At 40.4% G+C, this 13,778-nt stretch overlaps 1 protein-coding gene across 1 annotated transcript; it reads left to right on the forward strand.

The window, feature by feature from the left end:
- Positions 1-2,546: 2,546 nt before the first annotated feature.
- On the forward strand, positions 2,547-9,659 carry LOC108466154 (uncharacterized). The gene is given in 4 exon segments (XM_017766511.2): positions 2,547-5,343; positions 5,346-5,846; positions 6,212-8,743; positions 8,746-9,659. Coding segments are annotated over 4 exon segments (6,744 nt in total).
- Positions 9,660-13,778: the final 4,119 nt, after the last annotated feature.

Genomic DNA, 13,778 nt, shown 5'->3' on the forward strand with positions numbered 1-13,778 from the left:
ACCTTTACCTTAGAACCGAACTACATGTAATGAGCCCTAGGAGCCTACCCTAGGTAGAACCACATCGAACCCTAGTGGTTACCTTATTAGGCGTTTATTTACTCCTTATTTGTTTTGAATTCTATTCTTTGTATATAATACTAACTTGTTGTGTTTTGATTGTTTTCGCATGGCATTTCATCATAAAAGGGTGTTGATTTACGTTCGATTACTAAATAGAAGAGTTTAGCATGGAAAAAGGATTTCTTGATAGAGTGGAGGATAATGCGGCTGTCCGTGTGTGGTCTGAGAGAACGCAACAAGAGAAAGGAGATAGTTTGACCGAGGGATATGAATCGGAGTTGTGGGATTTCACTCGCATCAGTGTGACTCAAAATAACCTGCAAGAGTTAAAGGATATATGAAATAGTTGGAATGGCGAAGTCAAGCAACTCTTTTACTGTAACTACGGCGATTTACCCTATTTGCTCGATGTAAAGGTGGATAAGTACTTGTTCCGGGCTCTCGCGCAGTTTTGGAACTCTGCTTACAGTTGCTTCACCTTCGGAGAAGTTGATTTAGTACCTACTGTGGAGGAATACATGGCGTTACTTAATTGCCCAAATATTCAGGCTGACAGGCCTATTCAAGACTGTCAACATCCCTCCTTTTGAAGAAGTTGATGAATGTAACGGGGATGAGCGAGCAATGGGTTGCAGCCCGCATCAAGCAAAAAGGGGATAGTAAGTGTATTCCTTGGAGGAATTTGAGGGACTTGATTCTTGCGCACCCGGATTCGAAGAAAAGGGTTGATGTTTTTGCCTTAAGCCTCTACGGTTTGATCATCTTTCCCAAGGCGCTAGGACACATAGATGAAGCGGTCTAAGATCTATTCGACCGGCTTGATAAAGGTACTACACCTGTCCCAGCAATACTAGCAGAAACTTTCAGATCCTTGAATGCATGTCGGAGAGCGGGCGAGGGAAGATTTATTGGTTGTGCTCAGCTTCTTTTAGCTTGGTTCCACAGCCATTTCTGGAAGGTGGAGAAGGTCTCCTATCGGGTCTTCTCTAAGGATTATTCCTCATTAAGGGAATTCGTGGCCACACTGAGGCGAGACGACATCTCAGAAGAGAAATGGATAACTATTCTCCAGAATTTGCGGGCCGAAGACGTTGAATGGAGAGCTCCGTGGTTGATTCCTGATGAGATCTTATATAGGTGCGGCGATTTTGACTGGGTCCCTCTGGTCGGAATATAGGGAGCCGTTGGATACGCTCCACTGATGGTGTTAAGGCAATATCGATCAAGGCAATTTATATCGGTGACACAGGGTTTGGCACAATGTGAGTTCTCCTATAAAGACAATAATTATAAAAAGAGGGTTCGCGAGATATCAGATGCATAGAACCAAGCTCGAAGAATGAAAGGATTTACCACAGGCCCGATGACCACCCCCGGGTATGAATGGTGGTGGGGTAGGAGAGTCAACGACAACATCCCTAGGCCGAATCAAGGGAACACTCAACCGATAGAGGAGCATTTATGGGTTATCCCATCCGAGTTAGAGATCATTAAACAAGACTTTGAGAAAAGGAACTCAGAGTTGGGGAAGAAGATAGAACAACTAGAAGAAGAGAAAATGAAATTGGGATTAGATGTCGATATCCACAAGCTAGAGGCTGAAAAGTTAAGGAAAGGAAAGAACAAGGCGGAGGAAGGTTTGGATAGTTTGAAAACCGATTACAAGAAGCTGCGTATGTCAATAAGAACTGCCGGTTTAGGTAAAACGTTAGAGCAATGGCGTCAAGAGATCAAAGTGGAAAAGACTAGAGCTGACCATTGGGAGAAAAGGTTTCAAGATGCCCAAATACGAGAGGACACTCTGAAAAAGAGTTTGTTAGAAAGCCAAAACAAAAAAGAGAAGTTACGTGCCCGGGTGGTTGAATTGGAAAGATCACTTCATCAACATCGTAGCTGTAATTCGGTAATTGAGCTGAAAGCTAGTCTGGGCAGGATCAAAGAGTTGAAAGGGAAAGTAGAAGAACTCGAGACTGCACTACGAGATAGTAAAATTCGAGTGGAACTGCTTGAGGCAAACAACGACCATTGCAGGGAATAGCTTCACCACTCTCAGAACTAGATTAGAGATAGAGATTATGTCATGGGCGAAGCTGTGGCTCAGGTTCGAGAGGTAGCCGATCACTTGCAAACCTTGGCAGTCCAAGCTGATGTATTAAGCTTAAAATACGAGTCAGAATCAGATCGAGGCCGAAAACTAGCTTGGCTCCTTAGAAAAATTAAGGCTTTGGGCATTAGGGCAAAGTCGTATATGTAATCATCCGTTCTATATAAAGAAATTTTTCTTCTAGTGAAATTCTTCTAATGAAATTGAATTAGAATCAACGCCTTTTTGTTTTGCATTCATTCATTTGCATTACATTTCATCATGTGCATTAAATTTCGTGAAAAGACCCTGATTAAACAAAATTATTTCAGTTAATCTGGAAACCAACGAGAATCAACCAACCAAACACAGCTACTATACCCGCCATAAAACCAAAGCAATGGATCAGAGATTAGAGAGAATAGAACAAATGCAAAGGGAAATGCAAGAGCAATTACAAGCACAGATGCAAGAGCAACTGGCTAAGATACAACAAGATATGAAGGAAAAAATGGAAGAATCCCAAAATAATCTAATAGGCCAGTTGGCGCAGTTGCTGGCTAGAGAATGCGAGAAAGGGAAGAGCACCATGGGGAACGATAATGAAGACCCTATCTATCCTCCAGGCTTTGCTCTGATAAACACTCAACCACAATCGGAGGTGCATCCACGAACGGTATCTGTCACTATTAAGCCCCAGCAATACCAGGCCAATGCCTCGACACCAATAAACATTCCTATAGGATCAGGCTCTAATCCCGGGGATAATCCAGCTAATCCATTTGTCCCGGACCTTGATGACATGGCAGAAATGGAGAAAGGAAAAGTAGATATGGCGAAACAACTCGATAGTCGGTGCAAATGGCTTGAGGAAAAATTCAAAGCAATGGAAGCTGCTGATTACTGTGGCGGGATCGATGCCAAGGACTTAAGCTTGGTCTCAGATCTGGTGCTCCCACCAAAATTTAAAACCCTGGAGTTCGAAAAGTATAACGGGACGAGCTGCCCTGAAGCTCATATTACGATGTTCTGTCGAAGGATGACAGGGTATGTTAGCAATGATCAGCTGTTGATCCACTGTTTCCAGGACAGTCTGATCGGAGCTGCGGCCAAGTGGTATAACCAGCTCAGCCGTGCCCAAATTGGTTCATGGAAGGACTTGGCTCAAGCTTTCATGAAACAATACGGTCACGTGACGGACATAGCACCTGACAGAATCACCCTACAAAACATGGAAAAGAAGCCGAGTGAAACCTTCAGACAATATGCACAACGGTGGAGGGAAATAGCGATGCAAGTCCAGCCACCCCTCTTGGAGAAGGAAACGACCATGCTATTTATTAATACTCTAAAGGCCCTATTCATTAACCACATGTTAGGAAGTGCTACTAAAAGCTTTTCGGACATAGTAATGTCCGGGGAGATGATAGAAAATGCGGTAAGATGTGGGAAGATTGAAGCGGGGGAAAATGCCAAGAGAACGGCTCTAAGAAGGAAAGAAAATGAGGTGAACAATACGAGCGCATATTATAAGGGTTATTCCAAACCGGTCACAGTAAACCAGCTGAGGGCAGTGACTACTAGCCATCAGGGCTCCGCAAGTCAAGATTCCAATCCAAGGCCTAACACAGAAAGAGTCCAGTTCACGCCAATCCCAATGACGTATAGGGAGCTTTACCAGAATCTGTTCGATGCGCATGTAGTGTCTTCCTTTTACCTAAAACCTATGCAACCTCCATTCCCAAAGTGGTATGATGAAAACGCGCAATGCGAATACCATGCAGGAATTGCAGGGCACACAATTGAGAACTGCACGGCCTTCAAAAAATTAGTCGAAAGGTTCATAAATATGGGCATTGTGAAGTTCGATGATCCCACAAAACCTAATGTGGCGGGAAATCCGTTACCCAGTCATTCAGACAATAGGGTAAACGTGATAAGCGAAAGTAGAGGAAGGAGAACTAAGATGGACGTATCGGAGGTAAAGACCCCGTTGAGATGGGTTTGGAAGAAAATGGTGGAAGAAGGTTTACTTATACAAGGTTTAGAGGAGAAGCCTGAAGGAGGGAAATACTATTGTGAATTCCATGACGAGGAAGGGCATGAGATCCAAAAGTACAATAAATTCAGGGCTCTGGTACAGGGATTGATAGAAAATAAAGAAATTGAATTCTTTGAGTACACCGAGGGCCCGAAGGGAGAAGATGTGTGCACGTCAGAGCAAGGGCCAACCAACAATGTCCGAGGGGTCAATCACCCGATCGTAATTATATCCCGACCAAGAGTTAATGAAGTCGGAGTACCAATTGCGCCAAAGGTCATAATTCAAAAGCCCATTGCTTTCCCTTATAAGGATAGCAAAAGGGTTCTTTGGAATTACGACTGCAATGTAACGATTCCGGGAGGGGAGAATCCAGTTATCACTTCGGAGAAAGGTCAAGACGAGGGTTTCTATACACGCAGCAGAAGGTGTTATACTCCGAACACAAAGGCAGAATCAGTTAAAGGAAAATCCGTGGTCATTGAACAAGAAAAGGAAAAGACGACCAGACCTGAATCACCCGTCAATGAGCCTGTAACTGAAAAAGAGGCTAAAGAATTCTTAAAATTCTTAAAACACAGCGAGTACAGCATTGTGGAGCAATTGCACAAACAGCGAGCTCGTATATCTGTACTAGCCTTGCTCTTGAGTTCAGATACTCACCGAAGTGCATTGATGAAGGTTTTAAATGAAACATATGTTGCGGATGACATCTCTGTCAACAAACTCGATCGTCTGGTCAATAACATCAGCGCGGATAATTTTATTTTCTTTAATGATGATGAAATACCACCGGGAGGCATGGGATCTACAAAGGCCCTACACATTACCACTCGCTGCAAAGGATACACATTGCCGGGGGTATTGATTGATAATGGATCGGCATTGAATGTCATGCCCTTGTCCACGCTAAATAGGCTGCCAGTTGATAGCTCTCACATGAAGACATGTCAAAACGTCGTGAGAGCATTCGATGGTACGGAAAGGAGAGTGATGGGAAGAATCGAGATACCTCTCTTGATTGGACCAAATACATACGAGGTGGACTTCTTAGTAATGGACATCAAGCCCTCATACAATTGCCTGTTAGGGAGACCGTGGATTCACTCGGCAGGGGCAGTACCGTCGTCCCTACACCAAAAGTTGAAGTTGGTAACTGAGGGAGGTTGATAACGATAAACGCGGAGGAAGACATCATTGCATCTGTCACCAGTGACGCACCGTACGTGGGTACAGACGTTGAGGCGATAGAATGTTCTGTTCGATCACTAGAATTTGTCAATACTACATTTATCGTCGAAGGAAACAAGATCCCAGCACCTAGAATATCCAAAACCACAAGGATGGGCCTACGATTAACTGTTGGCAAAGGAGCTTTGCCAGGGAAAGGACTTGGAAGATGCCTCCAGGGAAGGATCGAGGTACCAGTGTTGAAGGAAAAACGAGACCGCTTTGGCTTAGGATTTAAGCCAGATGCGAAGCAAAAGAAGAAAGAACTGGAGAAAAGGCAAGAGATGAGGAGAGCGCGTTTGTGTGGTGAGGAGGTCAAGTGGGAGCCGATGACCTTCCCTCATTTATCCAAAACATTCGTCTCAGGAGAGACTATTCACTCTAAAGGAAGATTGACAAAAAAAGAGCCCGCCGAAGAAATATTGAACAGTTTGAGCATTAACGCCATATCCGAGGGGAAAACTGAAGAAAATTTAGCTGGAATTCGCCCTTACATCCCTGGAAGCGTTTTGAACAATTGGACCGTGGAGGAGATCCCTGTAACTTTTAGGGTTAACTCAGAGTAATGTTCAAAACAAGCTTATTGCTCTAAGCCTAGGGGCAATAAGAATCCTTTTATGAAATAGGCATATGTCCAAATATCGTTATTTCAATAAAAAATGTATTTTTGCGTATCATCTTGAGTGAATATTCTTTTATTCTTTCCAATTCATTCATAGTCATACCATACAAATAAAATATTCTTAGATTCATTGTTCTTTGGATTTCTTTCTTCATCCATAACAGGTCCCCAGATATCAATGATATGAGCGATATTGCCAATGACTCAGAGATTCCTTTCGAACAAGACTTGTGTATAGAGGACACGGAGGATTTTGAAGATGACCAAAATTGTGGCTTATCTCCTGATTTGTTAAGAATGGTAGAACAAGAGGAGAAACAAATCTTACCTCACAAAGAGTCGGTAGAAATTGTGAGCTTAGGAGAAGGAAAAGAAGTGAAAATTGGAGCTAGTATCGCTACAGAAACAAAGCGAGGCCTCATCGAGTTACTCCGAGAATTCAAGGATGTCTTTGCCTGGTCATATAAAGACATGCCCGGATTGAATACCGATATCGTGGTGCACCGACTCCCTATAAAGGAAGAATGTAAGCCAGTTCAACAGAAACTCCGAAGGATGAGACCCGATGTTTTGTTGAAAATAAAAGAAGAGGTCAAGAAGCAGTTCGACGCCGGTTTCTTACAAGTGGTCAAGTACTCAGAATGGGTGGCCAATATAGTCCCAGCTCCTAAGAAAGATGGGAAGGTACGGATGTGCGTAGATTATCGGGATCTAAACAAAGCCAGCCCAAAAGATAACTTTCCGTTGCCTCACATTGATACATTAGTGGATAACACGGCGGGTTACTCACTTTTCTCGTTCATAGACGGCTTCTTGGGATACAACCAGATAAAGATGCATCTGAAAGACATGGAAAAGACCACATTCGTAACCATGTGGGGAACATTTTGTTATAAAGTTATGCCATTTGGGCTAAAAAACGCGGGAGCAACATATCAGAGAGCCATGGTAACTTTATTCCATGATATGATGCACAAGGAGATCGAAGTTTACATCGATGACATGATTGCAAAATCCAGAACAGAAAATGAGCATGTGCAGGTTCTGAGGAAACTATTCTTAAGGTTAAGGAAGTTCCAACTAAAACTCAACCCCGCAAAGTGTACCTTCGGAGCCTAGTCAGGAAAACTGTTGGGATTTGTGGTCAGTGAAAAAGGAATTGAGATCGACCCAGATAAAGTCAGGGCTATACAAGAATTACCTCTACCATGTACTCAAAAAGAAGTTCGAGGTTTCCTAGGAAGGCTGAATTACATCGCTCGGTTCATCTCACAACTGACAGAAAAATGTGATCCGATATTTCATCTCCTTAGGAAGCATAATCCAGGTGTTTGGGATGAGGAGTGCCAGAGAACTTTTGACAATGTCAAGCATTACCTATCCAATGCCCCAGTACTGATGCCACCTTGTCCGGATAAACCACTGATATTGTACTTGACGGTGTTCGAGAATTCCATGGGATGCGTGCTAGGCCAACATGACGAGTCTGGAAGAAAAGAAAGAGCAATATACTATCTCAGCAAGAAATTCACTGAATGCGAAACGAGATATTCGTCGATTGAGAAGTTGTGTTGTGCTTTGATTTGGACAACCCGAAGACTGAGGCAATACATGTTGTACCACACAACTTGGCTCATCTCAAAACTGGACCCTTTGAAATACATGATGGAATCAAACGCTTTGAACGGAAGAATGGCTCATTGGCAAATTCTACTTTCTGAGTTTGACATAGTCTACGTGAATCAAAAGGCTGTAAAGGGGAGTGCAATAGCGGACTTTCTGGCCAGTAGAGCTCTAGAAGATTATGAGCCATTGAGCTTTGATTTCCCGAATGAAGATCTAATGTATGTTGCAACCACAGAAGAAGACTCTCAAGAAGGCCACCTTTGGAAGCTGAATTTTGATGGAGCTTCAAATGCTGTAGGTAATGGAATCGGGGCAGTCTTGGTATCCCCAAACGGAGATCATTATCCTTTCACCAGTAAATTAGATTTTGACTGCACAAACAACATGGCGGAATACGAGGCATGCATCATGGGCATCCGTGCAGCCATAGAACGCAAAATAAAAGTATTAGAGGTATACGGAGATTCTGCGCTAGTGATCTATCAGCTTAAAGGTGAATGGGAGACAAGAGATCCCAAGCTGATCAGTTATCGAAGACTGGTTCTTGAGTTAATCGAGGAGTTTGACGATATCACTTTCTGCTATCTCTCACGAGATGAAAACCAGATGGCTGATGCCTTGGCAACTTTAGCTTCTATGATCAAAGTGAACAAGCAAGAGGATATAAAGCCTATCCAAATGAGCATTTACGAGGCTCCAGCTCATTGCTGCAACATCGAAGAAGAAGAAGAGAAATATGACCATCCTTGGTATCAGGATATTTTACGATATATGAAGAGTCGTGAATACCCAGACCAAGCGACTGAGAATGACAAGAGGACATTAAGAAGGTTGGCCAGTGACTATGTCTTGGATGGAGAAATCCTGTATAAAAGAAGAAAAGACCAAGTGCTCCTAAGATGTGTGGACGCTATCGAGGCTAAGCAAATCCTAGAAGAGGTTCATGAGGGTGTCTGTGGGACGCATGCTAATGGTTTCACCATGGCCAGACAGATCATGAGATTCGGATATTATTGGTTTACTATGGAAGGAGATTGCATCAACTATGCCAAGAAGTGCCATAAATGCCAAATCTATGGAGAAAAATTCATGTACCTCCTTCACCCCTTCACGTCATGACTTCTCCATGGCCTTTCTCCATGTGGGGCATGGATGTCATTGGGCCAATCTCACCAAAGGCATCTAATGGACATCGTTTCATCTTTATGGTTATAGATTACTTCACCAAATGGGTGGAGGCCACTTCTTACGCCAACGTCACAAAGTCGGCAGTCAGTAAGTTCTTGAAGAAAGAAATCATATGTCGATATGGGATGCCTGAGCGAATCATATCGGACAATGCACTGAGCTTGAATAATAGCACGATAGCAGAGGTCTGTAGCCAGTTCAAGATTAAACATCATAACTTGTCAGCGTATCGCCCAAAGATGAATGGTGCAGTAGAAGCGGCCAATAAAAATATAAAGAAAATCATAGGAAAAATGATTGAGACCTATAAAGATTGGCATGAGAAATTACCATTTGCCCTGTATGCCTACCGGACGTCAGTCAGAACATCTACCGGGGCAACACCATTCTCTTTAGTTTATGGAATAGAGGCGGTTCTACCTATTGAGGTCGAGATTCCCTCTTTACGTGTGCTTTCAGAACTAAAATTAGATGAAGCAGAATGGATCCAGTCTCGATACGACCAGTTGAACTTGATTGAGGAAAAGAGGCTAAAAGCTATCCGTCATGGTCAAATGTATCAAAAGAGAATGATGCGGGCTTACACTAAGAAGGTTCGCCCTAGAGAATTCCATGAAGGAGACCTCGTATTGAAAAAGATCCTTCCCATACAAAAGGACTTCAGAGGAAAATGGATGCCGAATTGGGAGGGACCTTATGTGGTAAAGAAGGCTTTCTCTGGAGGGGCTCTGATTTTGACCGAGATGGATGGTAAAAGCTTGCCTAATCCCGTGAATTCAGATTCGGTCAAGAGGTATTTTACCTAAAAAAAAAAAAAAACGGAGAGGCCAAGGCGAAAACCCGTAAAAGGGCGCTTTGAGACCAAAGGGGTTTTGAGTTGAAAACCCAGGAATGGGCGATTCAAATTTTGATCGAAGTTGGGGGCATGCAGTGGTCCTGTTTCCTCTGAATTGACAAGAAGGAGGGATGCTACATCTTGGGGCATCGACAAAATACTCTTGATCTTCCAACGCATACCGAGTTCAAAGGGTCCTTGAGAAATTTGTGCAGAGAAGTTCATACTACGATATCTGGGACACTTATTCTTATCTCATTCACTTTACATTCTTTTTTTGGCAGAATGTGCTATCTCGATTAATTCGTTAGCTCTCATTTTGTATCTTAGCAAATTTACTATCTTGATTACCCTATTCATTTTGAGTTTTGTTCTCAAATAAAATTCCATTTTGTCTAATACGACAACCTTTGTCGAGTGTTTTTCATTGAAATGATGATTAATGGACTAATAATATTCACAAAAGAGTTTTGCATATTACTCTAAAAAGCTTCTAAATGATACAAGGACCTGAAACGGGACTAATTGGTTTGCATTACCCAAATTTAAGGGTTAGAAACGTTAGAGGAAGAATAGCCCAGATTGTGATTATTCTTGGGGTTTTCTGCCAGAGGTACCAGTCGAAGGAAAGGCAGAATAATACGTTGATGGACAACGAGTAATACCAAATTAGGCAAAAACAAAAAAGACATTTTCATTCATACATCATTCATAACACATCTAATTAGGAGCATTTGATTCATTTCAATCATAGCATCCTAGTTATTTGATTCATTCATAACACGTTTAATTAAGAGCATTTGATTCATTTCGATCATACCATCCTAATTATTTGACACATTCATCACATCTAGTTAGGAGCATTTGATTCGACCATAGCATCCTAATCATTTGACATAAGCCTAGATACATGAAACTGATTCTACAGGTCATATCCCTAAAATTAGTAAGTTCACGAGCTTTAACCCTCTAAGCAGTAGGGTAACAAGCTGAAGATCGCAGATCTTGTCTCCCTGAAGTTACAGTGGAACAGATCGAAGACGGTAAATCTCATCTCCCTAACCAGTAGTGGAACAGATCTAAGCCACCATCCTATCTCCCTAAGCAGTAGTGGAGTAGGCTGGAGATTGCAAATCTTATCTCCCTGAAGTTGCAGTGGGACAGATCGAGGACAGTGATTTTGTCTCCCTAAGCAGTAGTGGAACAAATCAAAGATGATGGGCTTTAACCCCCTAAGCAGTAGGGTAACAAGCCGCATTTATAGATCCTAACCCCCTAAGTAGTAGGGAAACAGATCGAAGATGATGGGCCTTAACCCCCTAAGCAGTAGGCTAACAGGATTGAAATCAAGTATCTTCTTCCTGAAATGGCCTTGGAGCGGCTAAAAGCCACAATAGACCTCCTTGAAGTTTCAGTGGAGTTGATTGAAGTCACAAGTCTTATCTCTCTGAAGTTGCAGTGGAGTAGACTCATGACAGCGAATCTTATCTCTCTGAAGTTGCAGTAGAGCAGATTAAAGCTATAAATCATATACCTCTGAAGTTGCAGTAGGCTGGATCAAATCTACCATGACAAATCTTACCTCTCGGAACTTGCGGTAGTACGGATTAAAGCCATTAGCCTTATCTCCCTGAAGATGCAGTGGAGCAGGTTGAAAATACCAAGTCTTATCTCTTTGAAGTTCTAGCGGGGTAGACCGAAGCTACTAATCTCTTTTCCCCGAGATCGCATTGAAACAAGTCGTAGCAACAACTCCTATACCTCTGAAGATACAGAGGATTGGAATGAGGCTATTCGAAGAATAAAAGAAGTCAAGATTCGATGAGACTAGGCAAAATTGGCCATTTTAAGGTCTTTGCTCCATTCTCGCTACACGACAATGAGCAAAGAGGGGCAGCTGTAATGGCCAATTTTTGGCCCAAGTCAATAGACCCAAAATAACAAAAAGAGTTCAAAATATAAACAGTCTATTTACAAATGACCCAATTATTAAACAAACCCTAACCCCTACCTTGTCTGCCACCACTCTTCACCAAATGGCCACCGCGTACACCACCAATCGCAGGCCTCACGCGCATCTGACACCACCTGCAAGCACGCAAGCAACAGACAAACAAACAATAAGCAAAAAAACAAAAAAGAAGCAGAAAACAAAGAGCAAAAAAAGAAAGAAAAAATAGATAATAGAAGTAGAATGAGTCGATCTTCGGCTATAAAAGGCCACATTCGACTTCTTTGTTTTTTACGCATATTAGGCAATCAAAAAAGCAATATACCAGCAAAAAAAAGGTTGATGTCTGGCTTTACTTTTCTTTATCTTCATTTTTTTTATTTCTTTAATATTTCATTTTGATTTTAACACAAATCTATTAAGTAAGAGTAGATATAAAATAAGAAAAGAAAAGGAGAGAGGAACCTCACCTGAATCGTTCGCTGTTGTGTTGCCGGAGGTCACCCCTCTATCGTCGGGACTAAAAAGGGGTGGGGATCCATTTTCCTCGTTTCCTTCTGACTCAAAGAAGGCCAGGCCTTCGAACTCCTCTTGGAACAAGGCCGAGCGACTCATTTTGGTGTATTACAGGCCACCAAACACGGTGGTGGTGCGGTGGTCGCATGACCGGCCATGGGGGAGGCTAAGAGGAGAAGAAAGAGGGAGAGAGAGAGAAGGAATGCTATCTGTTTTGTTTTCTTTAAAAGCACCAGGGTAAAAAATGGAATAAACAAAAATTAAGCTTTTATTTAATTATGAAACGGCACCATTAAAGGGGGGGCCCGCGTGTTTCCCTTAAATGGAAATTACCCACTTTGGTCCCTTCCCCTTTCCTTGATATTTGTTTTAGTCCTGATTTGCTTTTTTTTGTTTTTTCTTTTAAATCTAGCCCGATTATTTTATTCCCTCTCTGATTTTATCCTTGGACTAAACATACGAAATGCAGCGTATTAGACTTGGAATATTACTCCAGTTGGTCTTCGCAAGTCTCAGCGCGTTTCAATTTAGTACTTGGTGGGCCTTTTTTATTATTTCAAATTTATACCTTGAAATTCTGATTCATTTTCATCTATATCCTAAATTCGTTCAATTCATCCTATATCTATCTTAATTTGTTTTAATACACAGTTTGTTCATACCATTATTATTTATTGTAACTCGTTTTAATATGTTGTTTATTCTAATTATTACTATTTATCTCAACTTACTTTATGTATGTATTATTTATTTATAATCCTTACTTATTATATTTGTATATATATACTATTTATTTTAAGTTTCTATATGTTTGCTATTATTTCAAAACTTTTTTCGCCATATATTTATTTCAAATTATATTACGTTGTTTATTCTTTAGTTATTATGTATTATGTATTTCTAATAAATTTTTATCATATCTAAATCGTTATTATGAAGTATATTGATATTGTCTATTTTAATCCTTTTACGCATTATATATTTTAAACTTCATATTTATAATTTTAAATTAACTTATATATTATTTAGTTCAAAGTTATTTTATACCTTATTTCAAACCCATTCTACTTATTCCATGTCATCTATTTTACACTTTTAATTATATATCACCCATTTTAAAATTATTCATATGAATCTTTTGTAACTTGCTTTATATAATATAGGTTTTAAAATTCTCTTACATCATTCATTCTATAAACCTGCATCATGTGTCATTCATTTTAAATTGTTTTATTATTTATTGTAAAATTTTATATATGTTATCAATTTCAAATCGTTATATCTATTTTATATATATACTAATTATTTCTTTGACGTATTGTATCTTACCTATTTTAAATTTTCTTTTACATATATTCTATTTTTGTACATTATTGATATTATTTTTTTCTTTCTTTTCACATTATTTATTTTAAATTCATTTCTTATCATCATAAAATTTGTTTTATACTTTATTCATTTTAATTTGCTTTATTTTATTATTATTATTATTTTTAAAATGGCTATATTTTATTTAATTCATTTGTATTTGATTACTAGTGATTAATGCCTAAGTGATATATGTTATGTGAATGTTACCATTGTATGTATTATATTTAGTTTATTCAGTATTTTCATTATTGT

This window comes from Gossypium arboreum, chromosome 2 (assembly GCF_025698485.1).
Source record: "Gossypium arboreum isolate Shixiya-1 chromosome 2, ASM2569848v2, whole genome shotgun sequence".
NCBI classification, from domain to species: Eukaryota; Viridiplantae; Streptophyta; class Magnoliopsida; order Malvales; family Malvaceae; genus Gossypium; species Gossypium arboreum.